Raw genomic sequence first — 18,440 nt, 5'->3', positions numbered from 1 at the left:
GGGCAACAATACATGGTAGTAAAATAAAGGTGCTTATTTGAGACTGGGTTTTGGTAGTGTTCCCAGTTGGAGCCACTGGGTGGCGCATGATTTGTTTCGCACATTGCTTCTGTGGTTTCATTTAGTTTTATTTTCTGAAGGAGAGTCGTGCTGACTTTGACGTTGTGAAGGATTCGCATGAATTATTAGACAACATTAACATCCAGCAATGTCTTGCACAGATTAGATATGTCATTTGTTTGGTGGGAAATAATTCTTTTGTCTGTTGTTGTGATCCCTTAACCAAGTTGCTAATTTAACTAGCTAAGCTGCCTATGGGTTTTGAGGTATCGGCTGCGTTCATGTACTGGATTCACTCCCTCAAAAGGGCTGTTTTTGTAATTTGGGGAAAATTTGTATAATGGTTGGAATTTGTCCCTTTTTTGGTGAATTTTAGTTTGATGTGCGCTGTCTAGTGCAAGTAAATTGGTACATGAAGGGGATAATACTGCCTGTAACTTTGATCAGCGACACTAAGAAATGGAGCTGTTTTGATTCCTGATTTATTTCTGGAAGCAACCGTTAACTGTCGCAAGCCAGAGAGAGAAGTTGACCAATAGCAACAGCGCCACCAGCTGTTGCAGCACAATTCTGCGTTCCCTGGTGGCCTTTATTCCATCTAACACAATGCAGGGCCTCCGAAAGAAAGAGAAAGGGTTACACTGACATTTTACTTAAGGGTGATGCAGTCAAACTTTCATGTACGATAAAGTTTGCAGAAAAGGTGGGTTATGGGCCCACCTGTAGGCTCTGGTCTAAGCGAGGAGTTGGGAACATGAACTAGTACACCCACACAGATCGTTTCTGTATATGCATTTCATGGGACACTGGATGTATAATACAATAACACTAGAAAGTACAGCAACCACAGTCATGTTTGTTGTGCTATTTAGGAAAGCTTAAGCAGGGAAGGGATATATTAATAACATAAAACATAAGGGGAGTACAGAGATTCTGTGTCCTTTCAGATTGACCTGTTCTATACTTGTCACGAGACCAGAATGTGAGCTGCTTCTCAAGTGGGTCATTCTGTGGTCCAGTACAAGAGTTACCATTTTTCCAAATTCACAGGTGAACCTGTGAGTGGCTCCCTTTGAGAAAAGGTCACCCAGTCTCTTTGCTGCTGCAAATAAATTCTCAGTAGAGTTTATATGGCCTGGGCCCTCTATATCCAGCGTAGCCATCATGCACTCTACTAAGGTGGTCGTTGAAACCCTGTCACTAATGTTAGTTCCATCTACTTTTATTCTTGTCCAATGTCTCTGAAGACCTGAATCCTTCAATTCAGGTGACTGAATAGAAGTTCCAGAAAGTGAAACAACCTCCAGTCTGAAAAACTGGCTCTTGAGAAGGATCTTCTGGATGATATGGTGGAACAGGATATGTTTGTCTCTAAACGCATTAATGAAGGATCTGAAGACTGTATATTCATGATGGGATTTTTGAGCACAGATGCAATTAGACCATATACAAGCTGTTCGTCTCCTGAACCACTGTACTCGGAAAGAGGCTTAGTGAAAAACACCTTAAGATGGCTCATCAAACTACTGCAAATGCTACATGCAGTGGACCAAAAACTCACTTCAGAGACATCAGCATTTGATTTGATACTTATCTGTGTGTTAAGGTGAAAATGCTTCCGAATTCCATCAGTGACAGAACCCAACAGATGATATGCCATTGTTAAACATTCAGAGGGGGTTTGTCCACTGTCTTGCAACAAATTGGAACCTGACTTTCTGGTGTCATCAAGCAGTGAATGCTAATTTGATATGGGGTATGTCAAAAAACTATATTTGTAAAATAAACCAATTCAGTTAAGTTCATTTGTTATGTATTTCATTAGCCATCACAAGGGGGCATTGGTAGCTCAGTGGTTACAGTACTTGACTAGTAATTAGAAGGTTGGCAGTTCAAGTATGACCGTTGTCACTGTTGGGCCCCTAAATAGGCCCTTTAATTTTCACTTATTCAAGTTGTGTTCATTCAGAATTGTAAGGTTTCTTAGATAAAAACATCAGCTAAATGCCATAAACGTAAATCAGACATCTTCAATAACAAGCCCACTTTTACAGAAGTTCTATACAGCATCTGAAGAAGGAACACTGTAGCTGAAGTGAATTATTATTTAATTTAATTCAAATATGTCTGTTCTGTGCCTTTGGTGGAGACACAGGTTGCATTAGTTAGCATTTAAGTAAACTATAGTACTCTAAGGTACTAGTAAATTAGGGCTTGGTGTTGAAGGAATTTATATCTTATATGATTGTTTCATTTCAGTTTGTTTCCTATCCTGTTTTATATTACCTTGAATATATTTAAACCTAAGAATTGTGTTAAATGCTTCTGTAGTTTTTTCTCTGTGACTGTTTTCTGTGCCATCGTGCCGTGTGCACAACGTGCCTCTGTGAAGGTATGCCAAAAAGTCATGAAGTGGCAACACTCTCCCCTCTCTCTCATCTTTCTTCCTTCTTGTGTAGTTTGACAGTAGACTGATGTCTACATTCACACCCTCATGCTGAAAAACATTTGAAGATATTACACTACTGCAAACAAACAGAGAATCCGAAGAGCAATACAGTCGAATTTGTACCGTCATCCGGACGGCACACCGACATCTCTTTGGTAATGCCATTATTCTGAACCAATAGAAATATTGGCTGGAATTGGAAAAGAGGTCAGTATAAGACGTATCCTTTCGTAGATTGAGAAAATCTATGCTTTCTCTTTAGTTTTCTTAAGCTTCAGAAGTTCATTACATGCTCTAAATTTTATTAACCAAAGGTGGACGAAAACACATTGATATTTTTGAAATTTTTAAACGAATTACAAACACATTTTATACTAAAAACAAATGCGTTAATAAAATATATTTGTAAAAATGTTAATCTATATAACTGATACATTTAATTTAATTACAACAAAAATATGTTAAGAACTTCTGAAAACTTTGCCTTACCATATATTAAATGTGACATTGGAGAAGCATGAGTGAATTGTAAGAGGGAAATAACTTTTAATTTAAAAAACAAATGAAGAAAAGCGCTAGAATCACACAGCAGAGTGAAGGCATCAGCAAAAAAGTGTCTCACACCATCAATGTGAAGCACTGAACGTGGGCTCCTGTGGGGTTTATATATGTAGTGTGAAATGAGAAACAAGGGTGAATAATAATCTGCAAAACTGGACATTAAAAATGGACTGAATCAAGAGGCTTCTTTGGCCACTGACTATTGAAAGCTGGCTTTCCAGTGATATTTAATTTGATGTTCAAGCAGAAATACTTGGTTGAAAAGATGAGCCTCTCCCCAAAAACAAATTGAAAAGCCAACTAGTGACTGAATGCATAAAGTCAATGAATCCATAGAACAATATCACTCTGAGTGCACTATTCATGCAATGATAAGATATTAATTCAGATACATCTGGAGACGTGCATGTTGGAGGGTGGAAAAGAAAGAAATCATTGGGTGTCATCGGCATAGCAGTGGTAGGAGAGGCCATGAGAAGATAATGCATCAGCTACAGAAGGAGTAAACAAAGAGAATAGAAAAGGGGCTAATACTGAGCCCTGTGGAAACACCAGTGGAGAGTCTACATGGTTTGAATGTGGATCTTCTCCATGTTACCTGATAGGACCGTCCCTCCAGATAGGACTGAAACCATTTCCATGCAGAGCCAGTCACACCAAGGCTGGAGAGAACAGAGAGGAGAATGTGTGTCAAAGGCCTCCGAAAGGTCCAGAAAAATCAAGACATATTACAGTTTGACTGCTTTAGCAGCATGAAGTTTCTACCTCAATGCTATGAAGGCAGTTTCTGTTAAATGTGCCGGTTCGTAGCCAGACTGATTGCGAAGAGTTGTTGATGATGAAAGAGATGAAAGGAAGCAAATCTCTTGAGATTGTCTGGAACATAAGGGAGGGAACGGGATCCAGAGAACATGGAGTCGGATTTCTGAAAGTCAGGAGTTGATGAATTTGGACTGAGGAGAGAGGAGAAAAAGAAGTCAGAGCACTGGATGTAGGGGAATGAAGACTGCTCAGGAACAGAGGAAAAGGACCGGCGGATTGCTGCAACCTTCTCCTCAAAGAATCTGATGAAATCCTCAGGATTAAGAGATGAGGAAGGAGGAGGTGCGGGAGGTATAAGGAAAGAAGAAAAATAGTGAAAAGCTTGCGTGGATCAGATGCTGATGGTTCAAATTTTTGTCTGTACTAGGATGACTTTGCAGATGTTACTTCTAGTGAGAACTTGGAAAGAAGAGACTGGTATAAGATGAGGTCTGATTTTAGGACTTTTCCTCCACCGCCCCTCTACAGTCCTTAGCGCTCTCCTGTGGCATCGGAGTGTTTCTGTTAGCCAGGGGGCAGGTGGGGAAGATCTTGCAGGTCGAGAAGAGAGAAGTCACAGAAGATTCATTGATGAGGAGAGTGTAGAAATGACAGTATTTGAACTGTATCCAGAGAGAGAGAGAGAGAGTCATGGTGAGGAAGGATGAAAAAAATAGTAGAAATAAGGGAAGAGGGAGTGATGGAGTGCAGATTGCGACAGAAGGAGGAGGAACAAGTTGGGGAGGTATGGATGGAAAGAGAAGAGAGAGAGAACACAAAGTGATGGTCTGAGAGGTGGAGGGGGTCGACTGCAATGACCGATGTTGTGGTGGTCTGTGTGAAAATCAGGAATACCAAGCAAACAGGCACACTCACACTAACAAGGACAATAACGAACGGCAGGTGTGACACGACCAATTAACAATGTAGGGGCGTGGTGATCAAAAAACACAGGGAAGAGTGTAGGAGGAGGGGGCCGTCCCCTGACAGGAAGATTGTATTAAAGAGGACTTAGAGGCAGTGTGAACAGGTGCGTTGTTAAAACTTGAAGGGCAAAGTCTACATTGCTTCCTGACTACATATCATTCCAGGTAAAGATGTATGTGTTTTCTTTTACAGGCTTGCCCTAAAAGAAAGCAGGAGAGTTTTCTTCTTACTGATTTTATTGTTGTGCTGCAGAATAATGAGGACCATGTTTGTGGTGCTGGCTCTTGCCCTGCTGGTGATGGGTGGTGAGTGGTCCAATTCAGCTTTTAGGGAATACCTGTTTCACATGATTAGTATTGTATACAACATTGATTGCTCCTTATTGCTCCCCATTACCTGACTTGCAGGTTCTGCCCTACAATGTAACAACTGTGTACCCTTGATCCCTGGTGGCAAATGTCCAGACACCATTGAAACATGTGGATCTGCTAAAGATACCTGTGTCACTTTTAATCTGGCCAACATACGTAAGTCTCATCCAGCTTCTCATTGAATTACTTAACCAAGTTTGTCAAATCTGGAACATATTGAGCCTAGTGTTGGCACCCACACCACACAGACATGAGGAGGAGGGTGCTGTGCTGTGACACTGTTCTTTGTCTGGTTTTGTCTCCATAGTTGTCTACAAGAAATGCATCAAAATGTCTGACTGCCTTCTGCTTCAGGGCCTTCCTCTGGTCAATGTTGTATGCTGTCAGACAGACCTCTGCAATTAGTGACTCATGCTTGGAAGTAACATTCAGGGAAAAATAAAGATCTACTCATGATTCCAATGTCTGACTATTGCCTTTGATCTGCTTTCATTATTCAAAATGAGAATGTCCATTAGGAACTGGTTAGCTCCTACTGAGAAACCTGTATTTTGTGATTGCTACAAAGCAAAGTTTGTGAACAAACGGATTTGGCTTGCCAAAGCTCATTGTAACAGGAAACTCCTTCATGGTCGACTACATGTAGGCAAGGGGCAACAATACATGGTAGTAAAATAAAGGTGCTTATTTGAGACTGGGTTTTGGTAGTGTTCCCAGTTGGAGCCACTGGGTGGCGCATGATTTGTTTCGCACATTGCTTCTGTGGTTTCATTTAGTTTTATTTTCTGAAGGAGAGTCGTGCTGACTTTGACGTTGTGAAGGATTCGCATGAATTATTAGACAACATTAACATCCAGCAATGTCTTGCACAGATTAGATATGTCATTTGTTTGGTGGGAAATAATTCTTTTGTCTGTTGTTGTGATCCCTTAACCAAGTTGCTAATTTAACTAGCTAAGCTGCCTATGGGTTTTGAGGTATCGGCTGCGTTCATGTACTGGATTCACTCCCTCAAAAGGGCTGTTTTTGTAATTTGGGGAAAATTTGTATAATGGTTGGAATTTGTCCCTTTTTTGGTGAATTTTAGTTTGATGTGCGCTGTCTAGTGCAAGTAAATTGGTACATGAAGGGGATAATACTGCCTGTAACTTTGATCAGCGACACTAAGAAATGGAGCTGTTTTGATTCCTGATTTATTTCTGGAAGCAACCGTTAACTGTCGCAAGCCAGAGAGAGAAGTTGACCAATAGCAACAGCGCCACCAGCTGTTGCAGCACAATTCTGCGTTCCCTGGTGGCCTTTATTCCATCTAACACAATGCAGGGCCTCCGAAAGAAAGAGAAAGGGTTACACTGACATTTTACTTAAGGGTGATGCAGTCAAACTTTCATGTACGATAAAGTTTGCAGAAAAGGTGGGTTATGGGCCCACCTGTAGGCTCTGGTCTAAGCGAGGAGTTGGGAACATGAACTAGTACACCCACACAGATCGTTTCTGTATATGCATTTCATGGGACACTGGATGTATAATACAATAACACTAGAAAGTACAGCAACCACAGTCATGTTTGTTGTGCTATTTAGGAAAGCTTAAGCAGGGAAGGGATATATTAATAACATAAAACATAAGGGGAGTACAGAGATTCTGTGTCCTTTCAGATTGACCTGTTCTATACTTGTCACGAGACCAGAATGTGAGCTGCTTCTCAAGTGGGTCATTCTGTGGTCCAGTACAAGAGTTACCATTTTTCCAAATTCACAGGTGAACCTGTGAGTGGCTCCCTTTGAGAAAAGGTCACCCAGTCTCTTTGCTGCTGCAAATAAATTCTCAGTAGAGTTTATATGGCCTGGGCCCTCTATATCCAGCGTAGCCATCATGCACTCTACTAAGGTGGTCGTTGAAACCCTGTCACTAATGTTAGTTCCATCTACTTTTATTCTTGTCCAATGTCTCTGAAGACCTGAATCCTTCAATTCAGGTGACTGAATAGAAGTTCCAGAAAGTGAAACAACCTCCAGTCTGAAAAACTGGCTCTTGAGAAGGATCTTCTGGATGATATGGTGGAACAGGATATGTTTGTCTCTAAACGCATTAATGAAGGATCTGAAGACTGTATATTCATGATGGGATTTTTGAGCACAGATGCAATTAGACCATATACAAGCTGTTCGTCTCCTGAACCACTGTACTCGGAAAGAGGCTTAGTGAAAAACACCTTAAGATGGCTCATCAAACTACTGCAAATGCTACATGCAGTGGACCAAAAACTCACTTCAGAGACATCAGCATTTGATTTGATACTTATCTGTGTGTTAAGGTGAAAATGCTTCCGAATTCCATCAGTGACAGAACCCAACAGATGATATGCCATTGTTAAACATTCAGAGGGGGTTTGTCCACTGTCTTGCAACAAATTGGAACCTGACTTTCTGGTGTCATCAAGCAGTGAATGCTAATTTGATATGGGGTATGTCAAAAAACTATATTTGTAAAATAAACCAATTCAGTTAAGTTCATTTGTTATGTATTTCATTAGCCATCACAAGGGGGCATTGGTAGCTCAGTGGTTACAGTACTTGACTAGTAATTAGAAGGTTGGCAGTTCAAGTATGACCGTTGTCACTGTTGGGCCCCTAAATAGGCCCTTTAATTTTCACTTATTCAAGTTGTGTTCATTCAGAATTGTAAGGTTTCTTAGATAAAAACATCAGCTAAATGCCATAAACGTAAATCAGACATCTTCAATAACAAGCCCACTTTTACAGAAGTTCTATACAGCATCTGAAGAAGGAACACTGTAGCTGAAGTGAATTATTATTTAATTTAATTCAAATATGTCTGTTCTGTGCCTTTGGTGGAGACACAGGTTGCATTAGTTAGCATTTAAGTAAACTATAGTACTCTAAGGTACTAGTAAATTAGGGCTTGGTGTTGAAGGAATTTATATCTTATATGATTGTTTCATTTCAGTTTGTTTCCTATCCTGTTTTATATTACCTTGAATATATTTAAACCTAAGAATTGTGTTAAATGCTTCTGTAGTTTTTTCTCTGTGACTGTTTTCTGTGCCATCGTGCCGTGTGCACAACGTGCCTCTGTGAAGGTATGCCCAAAAGTCATGAAGTGGCAACACTCTCCCCTCTCTCTCATCTTTCTTCCTTCTTGTGTAGTTAGACAGTAGACTGATGTCTACATTCACACCCTCATGCTGAAAAACATTTGAAGATATTACACTACTGCAAACAAACAGAGAATCCGAAGAGCAATACAGTCGAATTTGTACCGTCATCCGGACGGCACACCGACATCTCTTTGGTAATGCCATTATTCTGAACCAATAGAAATATTGGCTGGAATTGGAAAAGAGGTCAGTATAAGACGTATCCTTTCGTAGATTGAGAAAATCTATGCTTTCTCTTTAGTTTTCTTAAGCTTCAGAAGTTCATTACATGCTCTAAATTTTATTAACCAAAGGTGGACGAAAACACATTGATATTTTTGAAATTTTTAAACGAATTACAAACACATTTTATACTAAAAACAAATGCGTTAATAAAATATATTTGTAAAAATGTTAATCTATATAACTGATACATTTAATTTAATTACAACAAAAATATGTTAAGAACTTCTGAAAACTTCGCCTTACCATATATTAAATGTGACATTGGAGAAGCATGAGTGAATTGTAAGTGAGGGAAATAACTTTTAATTTAAAAAACAAATGAAGAAAAGCGCTAGAATCACACAGATGAGTGAAGGCATCAGCAAAAAAGTGTCTCACACCATCAATGTGAAGCACTGAACGTGGGCTCCTGTGGGGTTTATATATGTAGTGTGAAATGAGAAACAAGGGTGAATAATAATCTGCAAAACTGGACATTAAAAATGGACTGAATCAAGAGGCTTCTTTGGCCACTGACTATTGAAAGCTGGCTTTCCAGTGATATTTAATTTGATGTTCAAGCAGAAATACTTGGTTGAAAAGATGAGCCTCTCCCCAAAAACAAATTGAAAAGCCAACTAGTGACTGAATGCATAAAGTCAATGAATCCATAGAACAATATCACTCTGAGTGCACTATTCATGCAATGATAAGATATTAATTCAGATACATCTGGAGACGTGCATGTTGGAGGGTGGAAAAGAAAGAAATCATTGGGTGTCATCGGCATAGCAGTGGTAGGAGAGGCCATGAGAAGATAATGCATCAGCTACAGAAGGAGTAAACAAAGAGAATAGAAAAGGGGCTAATACTGAGCCCTGTGGAAACACCAGTGGAGAGTCTACATGGTTTGAATGTGGATCTTCTCCATGTTACCTGATAGGACCGTCCCTCCAGATAGGACTGAAACCATTTCCATGCAGAGCCAGTCACACCAAGGCTGGAGAGAACAGAGAGGAGAATGTGTGTCAAAGGCCTCCGAAAGGTCCAGAAAAATCAAGACATATTACAGTTTGACTGCTTTAGCAGCATGAAGTTTCTACCTCAATGCTATGAAGGCAGTTTCTGTTAAATGTGCCGGTTCGTAGCCAGACTGATTGCGAAGAGTTGTTGATGATGAAAGAGATGAAAGGAAGCAAATCTCTTGAGATTGTCTGGAACATAAGGGAGGGAACGGGATCCAGAGAACATGGAGTCGGATTTCTGAAAGTCAGGAGTTGATGAATTTGGACTGAGGAGAGAGGAGAAAAAGAAGTCAGAGCACTGGATGTAGGGGAATGAAGACTGCTCAGGAACAGAGGAAAAGGACCGGCGGATTGCTGCAACCTTCTCCTCAAAGAATCTGATGAAATCCTCAGGATTAAGAGATGAGGAAGGAGGAGGTGCGGGAGGTATAAGGAAAGAAGAAAAATAGTGAAAAGCTTGCGTGGATCAGATGCTGATGGTTCAAATTTTTGTCTGTACTAGGATGACTTTGCAGATGTTACTTCTAGTGAGAACTTGGAAAGAAGAGACTGGTATAAGATGAGGTCTGATTTTAGGACTTTTCCTCCACCGCCCCTCTACAGTCCTTAGCGCTCTCCTGTGGCATCGGAGTGTTTCTGTTAGCCAGGGGGCAGGTGGGGAAGATCTTGCAGGTCGAGAAGAGAGAAGTCACAGAAGATTCATTGATGAGGAGAGTGTAGAAATGACAGTATTTGAACTGTATCCAGAGAGAGAGAGAGAGAGAGTCATGGTGAGGAAGGATGAAAAAAATAGTAGAAATAAGGGAAGAGGGAGTGATGGAGTGCAGATTGCGACAGAAGGAGGAGGAACAAGTTGGGGAGGTATGGCTGGAAAGAGAAGAGAGAGAGAACACAAAGTGATGGTCTGAGAGGTGGAGGGGGTCGACTGCAATGACCGATGTTGTGGTGGTCTGTGTGAAAATCAGGAATACCAAGCAAACAGGCACACTCACACTAACAAGGACAATAACGAACGGCAGGTGTGACACGACCAATTAACAATGTAGGGGCGTGGTGATCAAAAAACACAGGGAGGAGTGTAGGAGGAGGGGGCCGTCCCATGACAGGAAGACTGTTTTAAAGAGGACTTAGAGGCAGTGTGAACAGGTGCGTTGTTAAAACTTGAAGGGCAAAGTCTACATTGCTTCCTGACTACATAACATTCCAGGTAAAGATGTATGTGTTTTCTTTTACAGGCTTGCCCTAAAAGAAAGCAGGAGAGTTTTCTTCTTACTGATTTTATTGTTGTGCTGCAGAATAATGAGGACCATGTTTGTGGTGCTGGCTCTTGCCCTGCTGGTGATGGGTGGTGAGTGGTCCAATTCAGCTTTTAGGGAATACCTGTTTCACATGATTAGTATTGTATACAACATTGATTGCTCCTTATTGCTCCCCATTACCTGACTTGCAGGTTCTGCCCTACAATGTAACCACTGTGTACCCTTGATCCCTGGTGGCAAATGTCCAGACACCATTGAAACATGTGGATCTGCTAAAGATACCTGTGTCACTTTTAATCTGGCCAACATACGTAAGTCTCATCCAGCTTCTCATTGAATTACTTAACCAAGTTTGTCAAATCTGGAACATATTGAGCCTAGTGTTGGCACCCACACCACACAGACATGAGGAGGAGGGTGCTGTGCTGTGACACTGTTCTTTGTCTGGTTTTGTCTCCATAGTTGTCTACAAGAAATGCATCAAAATGTCTGACTGCCTTCTGCTTCAGGGCCTTCCTCTGGTCAATGTTGTATGCTGTCAGACAGACCTCTGCAATTAGTGACTCATGCTTGGAAGTAACATTCAGGGAAAAATAAAGATCTACTCATGATTCCAATGTCTGACTATTGCCTTTGATCTGCTTTCATTATTCAAAATGAGAATGTCCATTAGGAACTGGTTAGCTCCTACTGAGAAACCTGTATTTTGTGATTGCTACAAAGCAAAGTTTGTGAACAAACGGATTTGGCTTGCCAAAGCTCATTGTAACAGGAAACTCCTTCATGGTCGACTACATGTAGGCAAGGGGCAACAATACATGGTAGTAAAATAAAGGTGCTTATTTGAGACTGGGTTTTGGTAGTGTTCCCAGTTGGAGCCACTGGGTGGCGCATGATTTGTTTCGCACATTGCTTCTGTGGTTTCATTTAGTTTTATTTTCTGAAGGAGAGTCGTGCTGACTTTGACGTTGTGAAGGATTCGCATGAATTATTAGACAACATTAACATCCAGCAATGTCTTGCACAGATTAGATATGTCATTTGTTTGGTGGGAAATAATTCTTTTGTCTGTTGTTGTGATCCCTTAACCAAGTTGCTAATTTAACTAGCTAAGCTGCCTATGGGTTTTGAGGTATCGGCTGCGTTCATGTACTGGATTCACTCCCTCAAAAGGGCTGTTTTTGTAATTTGGGGAAAATTTGTATAATGGTTGGAATTTGTCCCTTTTTTGGTGAATTTTAGTTTGATGTGCGCTGTCTAGTGCAAGTAAATTGGTACATGAAGGGGATAATACTGCCTGTAACTTTGATCAGCGACACTAAGAAATGGAGCTGTTTTGATTCCTGATTTATTTCTGGAAGCAACCGTTAACTGTCGCAAGCCAGAGAGAGAAGTTGACCAATAGCAACAGCGCCACCAGCTGTTGCAGCACAATTCTGCGTTCCCTGGTGGCCTTTATTCCATCTAACACAATGCAGGGCCTCCGAAAGAAAGAGAAAGGGTTACACTGACATTTTACTTAAGGGTGATGCAGTCAAACTTTCATGTACGATAAAGTTTGCAGAAAAGGTGGGTTATGGGCCCACCTGTAGGCTCTGGTCTAAGCGAGGAGTTGGGAACATGAACTAGTACACCCACACAGATCGTTTCTGTATATGCATTTCATGGGACACTGGATGTATAATACAATAACACTAGAAAGTACAGCAACCACAGTCATGTTTGTTGTGCTATTTAGGAAAGCTTAAGCAGGGAAGGGATATATTAATAACATAAAACATAAGGGGAGTACAGAGATTCTGTGTCCTTTCAGATTGACCTGTTCTATACTTGTCACGAGACCAGAATGTGAGCTGCTTCTCAAGTGGGTCATTCTGTGGTCCAGTACAAGAGTTACCATTTTTCCAAATTCACAGGTGAACCTGTGAGTGGCTCCCTTTGAGAAAAGGTCACCCAGTCTCTTTGCTGCTGCAAATAAATTCTCAGTAGAGTTTATATGGCCTGGGCCCTCTATATCCAGCGTAGCCATCATGCACTCTACTAAGGTGGTCGTTGAAACCCTGTCACTAATGTTAGTTCCATCTACTTTTATTCTTGTCCAATGTCTCTGAAGACCTGAATCCTTCAATTCAGGTGACTGAATAGAAGTTCCAGAAAGTGAAACAACCTCCAGTCTGAAAAACTGGCTCTTGAGAAGGATCTTCTGGATGATATGGTGGAACAGGATATGTTTGTCTCTAAACGCATTAATGAAGGATCTGAAGACTGTATATTCATGATGGGATTTTTGAGCACAGATGCAATTAGACCATATACAAGCTGTTCGTCTCCTGAACCACTGTCCTCGGAAAGAGGCTTAGTGAAAAACACCTTAAGATGGCTCATCAAACTACTGCAAATGCTACATGCAGTGGACCAAAAACTCACTTCAGAGACATCAGCATTTGATTTGATACTTATCTGTGTGTTAAGGTGAAAATGCTTCCGAATTCCATCAGTGACAGAACCCAACAGATGATATGCCATTGTTAAACATTCAGAGGGGGTTTGTCCACTGTCTTGCAACAAATTGGAACCTGACTTTCTGGTGTCATCAAGCAGTGAATGCTAATTTGATATGGGGTATGTCAAAAAACTATATTTGTAAAATAAACCAATTCAGTTAAGTTCATTTGTTATGTATTTCATTAGCCATCACAAGGGGGCATTGGTAGCTCAGTGGTTACAGTACTTGACTAGTAATTAGAAGGTTGGCAGTTCAAGTATGACCGTTGTCACTGTTGGGCCCCTAAATAGGCCCTTTAATTTTCACTTATTCAAGTTGTGTTCATTCAGAATTGTAAGGTTTCTTAGATAAAAACATCAGCTAAATGCCATAAACGTAAATCAGACATCTTCAATAACAAGCCCACTTTTACAGAAGTTCTATACAGCATCTGAAGAAGGAACACTGTAGCTGAAGTGAATTATTATTTAATTTAATTCAAATATGTCTGTTCTGTGCCTTTGGTGGAGACACAGGTTGCATTAGTTAGCATTTAAGTAAACTATAGTACTCTAAGGTACTAGTAAATTAGGGCTTGGTGTTGAAGGAATTTATATCTTATATGATTGTTTCATTTCAGTTTGTTTCCTATCCTGTTTTATATTACCTTGAATATATTTAAACCTAAGAATTGTGTTAAATGCTTCTGTAGTTTTTTCTCTGTGACTGTTTTCTGTGCCATCGTGCCGTGTGCACAACGTGCCTCTGTGAAGGTATGCCCAAAAGTCATGAAGTGGCAACACTCTCCCCTCTCTCTCATCTTTCTTCCTTCTTGTGTAGTTAGACAGTAGACTGATGTCTACATTCACACCCTCATGCTGAAAAACATTTGAAGATATTACACTACTGCAAACAAACAGAGAATCCGAAGAGCAATACAGTCGAATTTGTACCGTCATCCGGACGGCACACCGACATCTCTTTGGTAATGCCATTATTCTGAACCAATAGAAATATTGGCTGGAATTGGAAAAGAGGTCAGTATAAGACGTATCCTTTCGTAGATTGAGAAAATCTATGCTTTCTCTTTAGTTTTCTTAAGCTTCAGAAGTTCATTACATGCTCTAAATTTTATTAACCAAAGGTGGACGAAAACACATTGATATTTTTGAAATTTTTAAACGAATTACAAACACATTTTATACTAAAAACAAATGCGTTAATAAAATATATTTGTAAAAATGTTAATCTATATAACTGATACATTTAATTTAATTACAACAAAAATATGTTAAGAACTTCTGAAAACTTCGCCTTACCATATATTAAATGTGACATTGGAGAAGCATGAGTGAATTGTAAGTGAGGGAAATAACTTTTAATTTAAAAAACAAATGAAGAAAAGCGCTAGAATCACACAGCAGAGTGAAGGCATCAGCAAAAAAGTGTCTCACACCATCAATGTGAAGCACTGAACGTGGGCTCCTGTGGGGTTTATATATGTAGTGTGAAATGAGAAACAAGGGTGAATAATAATCTGCAAAACTGGACATTAAAAATGGACTGAATCAAGAGGCTTCTTTGGCCACTGACTATTGAAAGCTGGCTTTCCAGTGATATTTAATTTGATGTTCAAGCAGAAATACTTGGTTGAAAAGATGAGCCTCTCCCCAAAAACAAATTGAAAAGCCAACTAGTGACTGAATGCATAAAGTCAATGAATCCATAGAACAATATCACTCTGAGTGCACTATTCATGCAATGATAAGATATTAATTCAGATACATCTGGAGACGTGCATGTTGGAGGGTGGAAAAGAAAGAAATCATTGGGTGTCATCGGCATAGCAGTGGTAGGAGAGGCCATGAGAAGATAATGCATCAGCTACAGAAGGAGTAAACAAAGAGAATAGAAAAGGGGCTAATACTGAGCCCTGTGGAAACACCAGTGGAGAGTCTACATGGTTTGAATGTGGATCTTCTCCATGTTACCTGATAGGACCGTCCCTCCAGATAGGACTGAAACCATTTCCATGCAGAGCCAGTCACACCAAGGCTGGAGAGAACAGAGAGGAGAATGTGTGTCAAAGGCCTCCGAAAGGTCCAGAAAAATCAAGACATATTACAGTTTGACTGCTTTAGCAGCATGAAGTTTCTACCTCAATGCTATGAAGGCAGTTTCTGTTAAATGTGCCGGTTCGTAGCCAGACTGATTGCGAAGAGTTGTTGATGATGAAAGAGATGAAAGGAAGCAAATCTCTTGAGATTGTCTGGAACATAAGGGAGGGAACGGGATCCAGAGAACATGGAGTCGGATTTCTGAAAGTCAGGAGTTGATGAATTTGGACTGAGGAGAGAGGAGAAAAAGAAGTCAGAGCACTGGATGTAGGGGAATGAAGACTGCTCAGGAACAGAGGGAAAGGACCGGCGGATTGCTGCAACCTTCTCCTCAAAGAATCTGATGAAATCCTCAGGATTAAGAGATGAGGAAGGAGGAGGTGCGGGAGGTATAAGGAAAGAAGAAAAATAGTGAAAAGCTTGCGTGGATCAGATGCTGATGGTTCAAATTTTTGTCTGTACTAGGATGACTTTGCAGATGTTACTTCTAGTGAGAACTTGGAAAGAAGAGACTGGTATAAGATGAGGTCTGATTTTAGGACTTTTCCTCCACCGCCCCTCTACAGTCCTTAGCGCTCTCCTGTGGCATCGGAGTGTTTCTGTTAGCCAGGGGGCAGGTGGGGAAGATCTTGCAGGTCGAGAAGAGAGAAGTCACAGAAGATTCATTGATGAGGAGAGTGTAGAAATGACAGTATTTGAACTGTATCCAGAGAGAGAGAGAGAGAGAGTCATGGTGAGGAAGGATGAAAAAAATAGTAGAAATAAGGGAAGAGGGAGTGATGGAGTGCAGATTGCGACAGAAGGAGGAGGAACAAGTTGGGGAGGTATGGCTGGAAAGAGAAGAGAGAGAGAACACAAAGTGATGGTCTGAGAGGTGGAGGGGGTCGACTGCAATGACCGATGTTGTGGTGGTCTGTGTGAAAATCAGGAATACCAAGCAAACAGGCACACTCACACTAACAAGGACAATAACGAACGGCAGGTGTGACACGACCAATTAACAATGTAGGGGCGTGGTGATCAAAAAACACAGGGAGGAGTGTAGGAGGAGGGGGCCGTCCCATGACAGGAAGACTGTTTTAAAGAGGACTTAGAGGCAGTGTGAACAGGTGCGTTGTTAAAACTTGAAGGGCAAAGTCTACATTGCTTCCTGACTACATAACATTCCAGGTAAAGATGTATGTGTTTTCTTTTACAGGCTTGCCCTAAAAGAAAGCAGGAGAGTTTTCTTCTTACTGATTTTATTGTTGTGCTGCAGAATAATGAGGACCATGTTTGTGGTGCTGGCTCTTGCCCTGCTGGTGATGGGTGGTGAGTGGTCCAATTCAGCTTTTAGGGAATACCTGTTTCACATGATTAGTATTGTATACAACATTGATTGCTCCCCATTACCTGACTTGCAGGTTCTGCCCTACAATGTAACCACTGTGTACCCTTGATCCCTGGTGGCAAATGTCCAGACACCATTGAAACATGTGGATCTGCTAAAGATACCTGTGTCACTTTTAATCTGGCCAACATACGTAAGTCTCATCCAGCTTCTCATTGAATTACTTAACCAAGTTTGTCAAATCTGGAACATATTGAGCCTAGTGTTGGCACCCACACCACACAGACATGAGGAGGAGGGTGCTGTGCTGTGACACTGTTCTTTGTCTGGTTTTGTCTCCATAGTTGTCTACAAGAAATGCATCAAAATGTCTGACTGCCTTCTGCTTCAGGGCCTTCCTCTGGTCAATGTTGTATGCTGTCAGACAGACCTCTGCAATTAGTGACTCATGCTTGGAAGTAACATTCAGGGAAAAATAAAGATCTACTCATGATTCCAATGTCTGACTATTGCCTTTGATCTGCTTTCATTATTCAAAATGAGTGTCCATTAGGAACTGGTTAGCTCCTACTGAGAAACCTGTATTTTGTGATTGCTACAAAGCAAAGTTTGTGAACAAACGGATTTGGCTTGCCAAAGCTCATTGTAACAGGAAACTCCTTCATGGTCGACTACATGTAGGCAAGGGGCAACAATACATGGTGGTAGTAAAATAAAGGTGCTTATTTGAGACTGGGTTTTGGTAGTGTTCCCAGTTGGAGCCACTGGGTGGCGCATGATTTGTTTCGCACATTGCTTCTGTGGTTTCATTTAGTTTTATTTTCTGAAGGAGAGTCGTGCTGACTTTGACGTTGTGAAGGATTCGCATGAATTATTAGACAACATTAACATCCAGCAATGTCTTGCACAGATTAGATATGTCATTTGTTTGGTGGGAAATAATTCTTTTGTCTGTTGTTGTGATCCCTTAACCAAGTTGCTAATTTAACTAGCTAAGCTGCCTATGGGTTTTGAGGTATCGGCTGCGTTCATGTACTGGATTCACTCCCTCAAAAGGGCTGTTTTTGTAATTTGGGGAAAATTTGTATAATGGTTGGAATTTGTCCCTTTTTTGGTGAATTTTAGTTTGATGTGCGCTGTCTAGTGCAAGTAAATTGGTACATGAAGGGGATAATACTGCCTGTAACTTTGATCAGCGACACTAAGAAATGGAGCTGTTTTGATTCCTGATTTATTTCTGGAAGCAACCGTTAACTGTCGCAAGCCAGAGAGAGAAGTTGACCAATAGCAACAGCGCCACCAGCTGTTGCAGCACAATTCTGCGTTCCCTGGTGGCCTTTATTCCATCTAACACAATGCAGGGCCTCCGAAAGAAAGAGAAAGGGTTACACTGACATTTTACTTAAGGGTGATGCAGTCAAACTTTCATGTACGATAAAGTTTGCAGAAAAGGTGGGTTATGGGCCCACCTGTAGGCTCTGGTCTAAGCGAGGAGTTGGGAACATGAACTAGTACACCCACACAGATCGTTTCTGTATATGCATTTCATGGGACACTGGATGTATAATACAATAACACTAGAAAGTACAGCAACCACAGTCATGTTTGTTGTGCTATTTAGGAAAGCTTAAGCAGGGAAGGGATATATTAATAACATAAAACATAAGGGG

The 18,440-nt window shown here is 40.8% G+C and overlaps 1 protein-coding gene and 2 long non-coding RNA genes across 3 annotated transcripts; all 3 read left to right on the top strand.

Annotated features, from left to right (window-relative positions):
• Window positions 1-4,914: 4,914 nt before the first annotated feature.
• LOC145651176 (CD59 glycoprotein-like) lies at window positions 4,915-5,631 on the top strand. The gene is made up of 4 exons (XM_081696525.1): window positions 4,915-4,962; window positions 5,051-5,103; window positions 5,206-5,325; window positions 5,477-5,631. The coding sequence occupies exons 2-4, from the start codon at window positions 5,055-5,057 to the stop codon at window positions 5,572-5,574; spliced, it is 267 nt and encodes an 88-aa protein (XP_081552651.1). The 5' UTR covers window positions 4,915-4,962; window positions 5,051-5,054; the 3' UTR covers window positions 5,575-5,631.
• Window positions 5,632-10,726: 5,095 nt separating this feature from the next.
• LOC118242151 (uncharacterized) lies at window positions 10,727-11,455 on the top strand. The gene is made up of 4 exons (XR_014116955.1): window positions 10,727-10,786; window positions 10,875-10,927; window positions 11,030-11,149; window positions 11,301-11,455. It is a non-coding gene; the product is annotated as an uncharacterized LOC118242151 (long non-coding RNA).
• A 5,095-nt stretch (window positions 11,456-16,550) lies between these two features.
• Window positions 16,551-17,269, top strand: LOC118242156 (uncharacterized). Its single transcript, XR_004776599.2, has 4 exons — window positions 16,551-16,610; window positions 16,699-16,751; window positions 16,844-16,963; window positions 17,115-17,269. It is a non-coding gene; the product is annotated as an uncharacterized LOC118242156 (long non-coding RNA).
• Window positions 17,270-18,440: the final 1,171 nt, after the last annotated feature.

The sequence above is a fragment of the Electrophorus electricus genome, chromosome 14, assembly GCF_041902795.1.
Source record: "Electrophorus electricus isolate QZ-2024a chromosome 14, ASM4190279v1, whole genome shotgun sequence".
Taxonomy (NCBI): Eukaryota; Metazoa; Chordata; class Actinopteri; order Gymnotiformes; family Gymnotidae; genus Electrophorus; species Electrophorus electricus.
The sequence above is the reverse complement of the archived record's forward strand: the minus strand, read 5'-3'. Positions and strand labels throughout refer to the sequence as shown.

What these genes read in the sequence shown, in the direction of transcription:
- LOC145651176 (XM_081696525.1), top strand. Translation starts at nt 5,055, where the DNA reads ATGAGGACCATGTTTGTGGTGCTGGCTCTTGCCCTGCTGGTGATGGGT. An exon ending in TGCCCTGCTGGTGATGGGTG is followed by an intron (nt 5,104 to 5,205) that starts GTGAGTGGTCCA and finishes CCTGACTTGCAG; the next exon opens with GTTCTGCCCTACAATGTAAC. An exon ending in TTTTAATCTGGCCAACATAC is followed by an intron (nt 5,326 to 5,476) that starts GTAAGTCTCATC and finishes TTGTCTCCATAG; the next exon opens with TTGTCTACAAGAAATGCATC.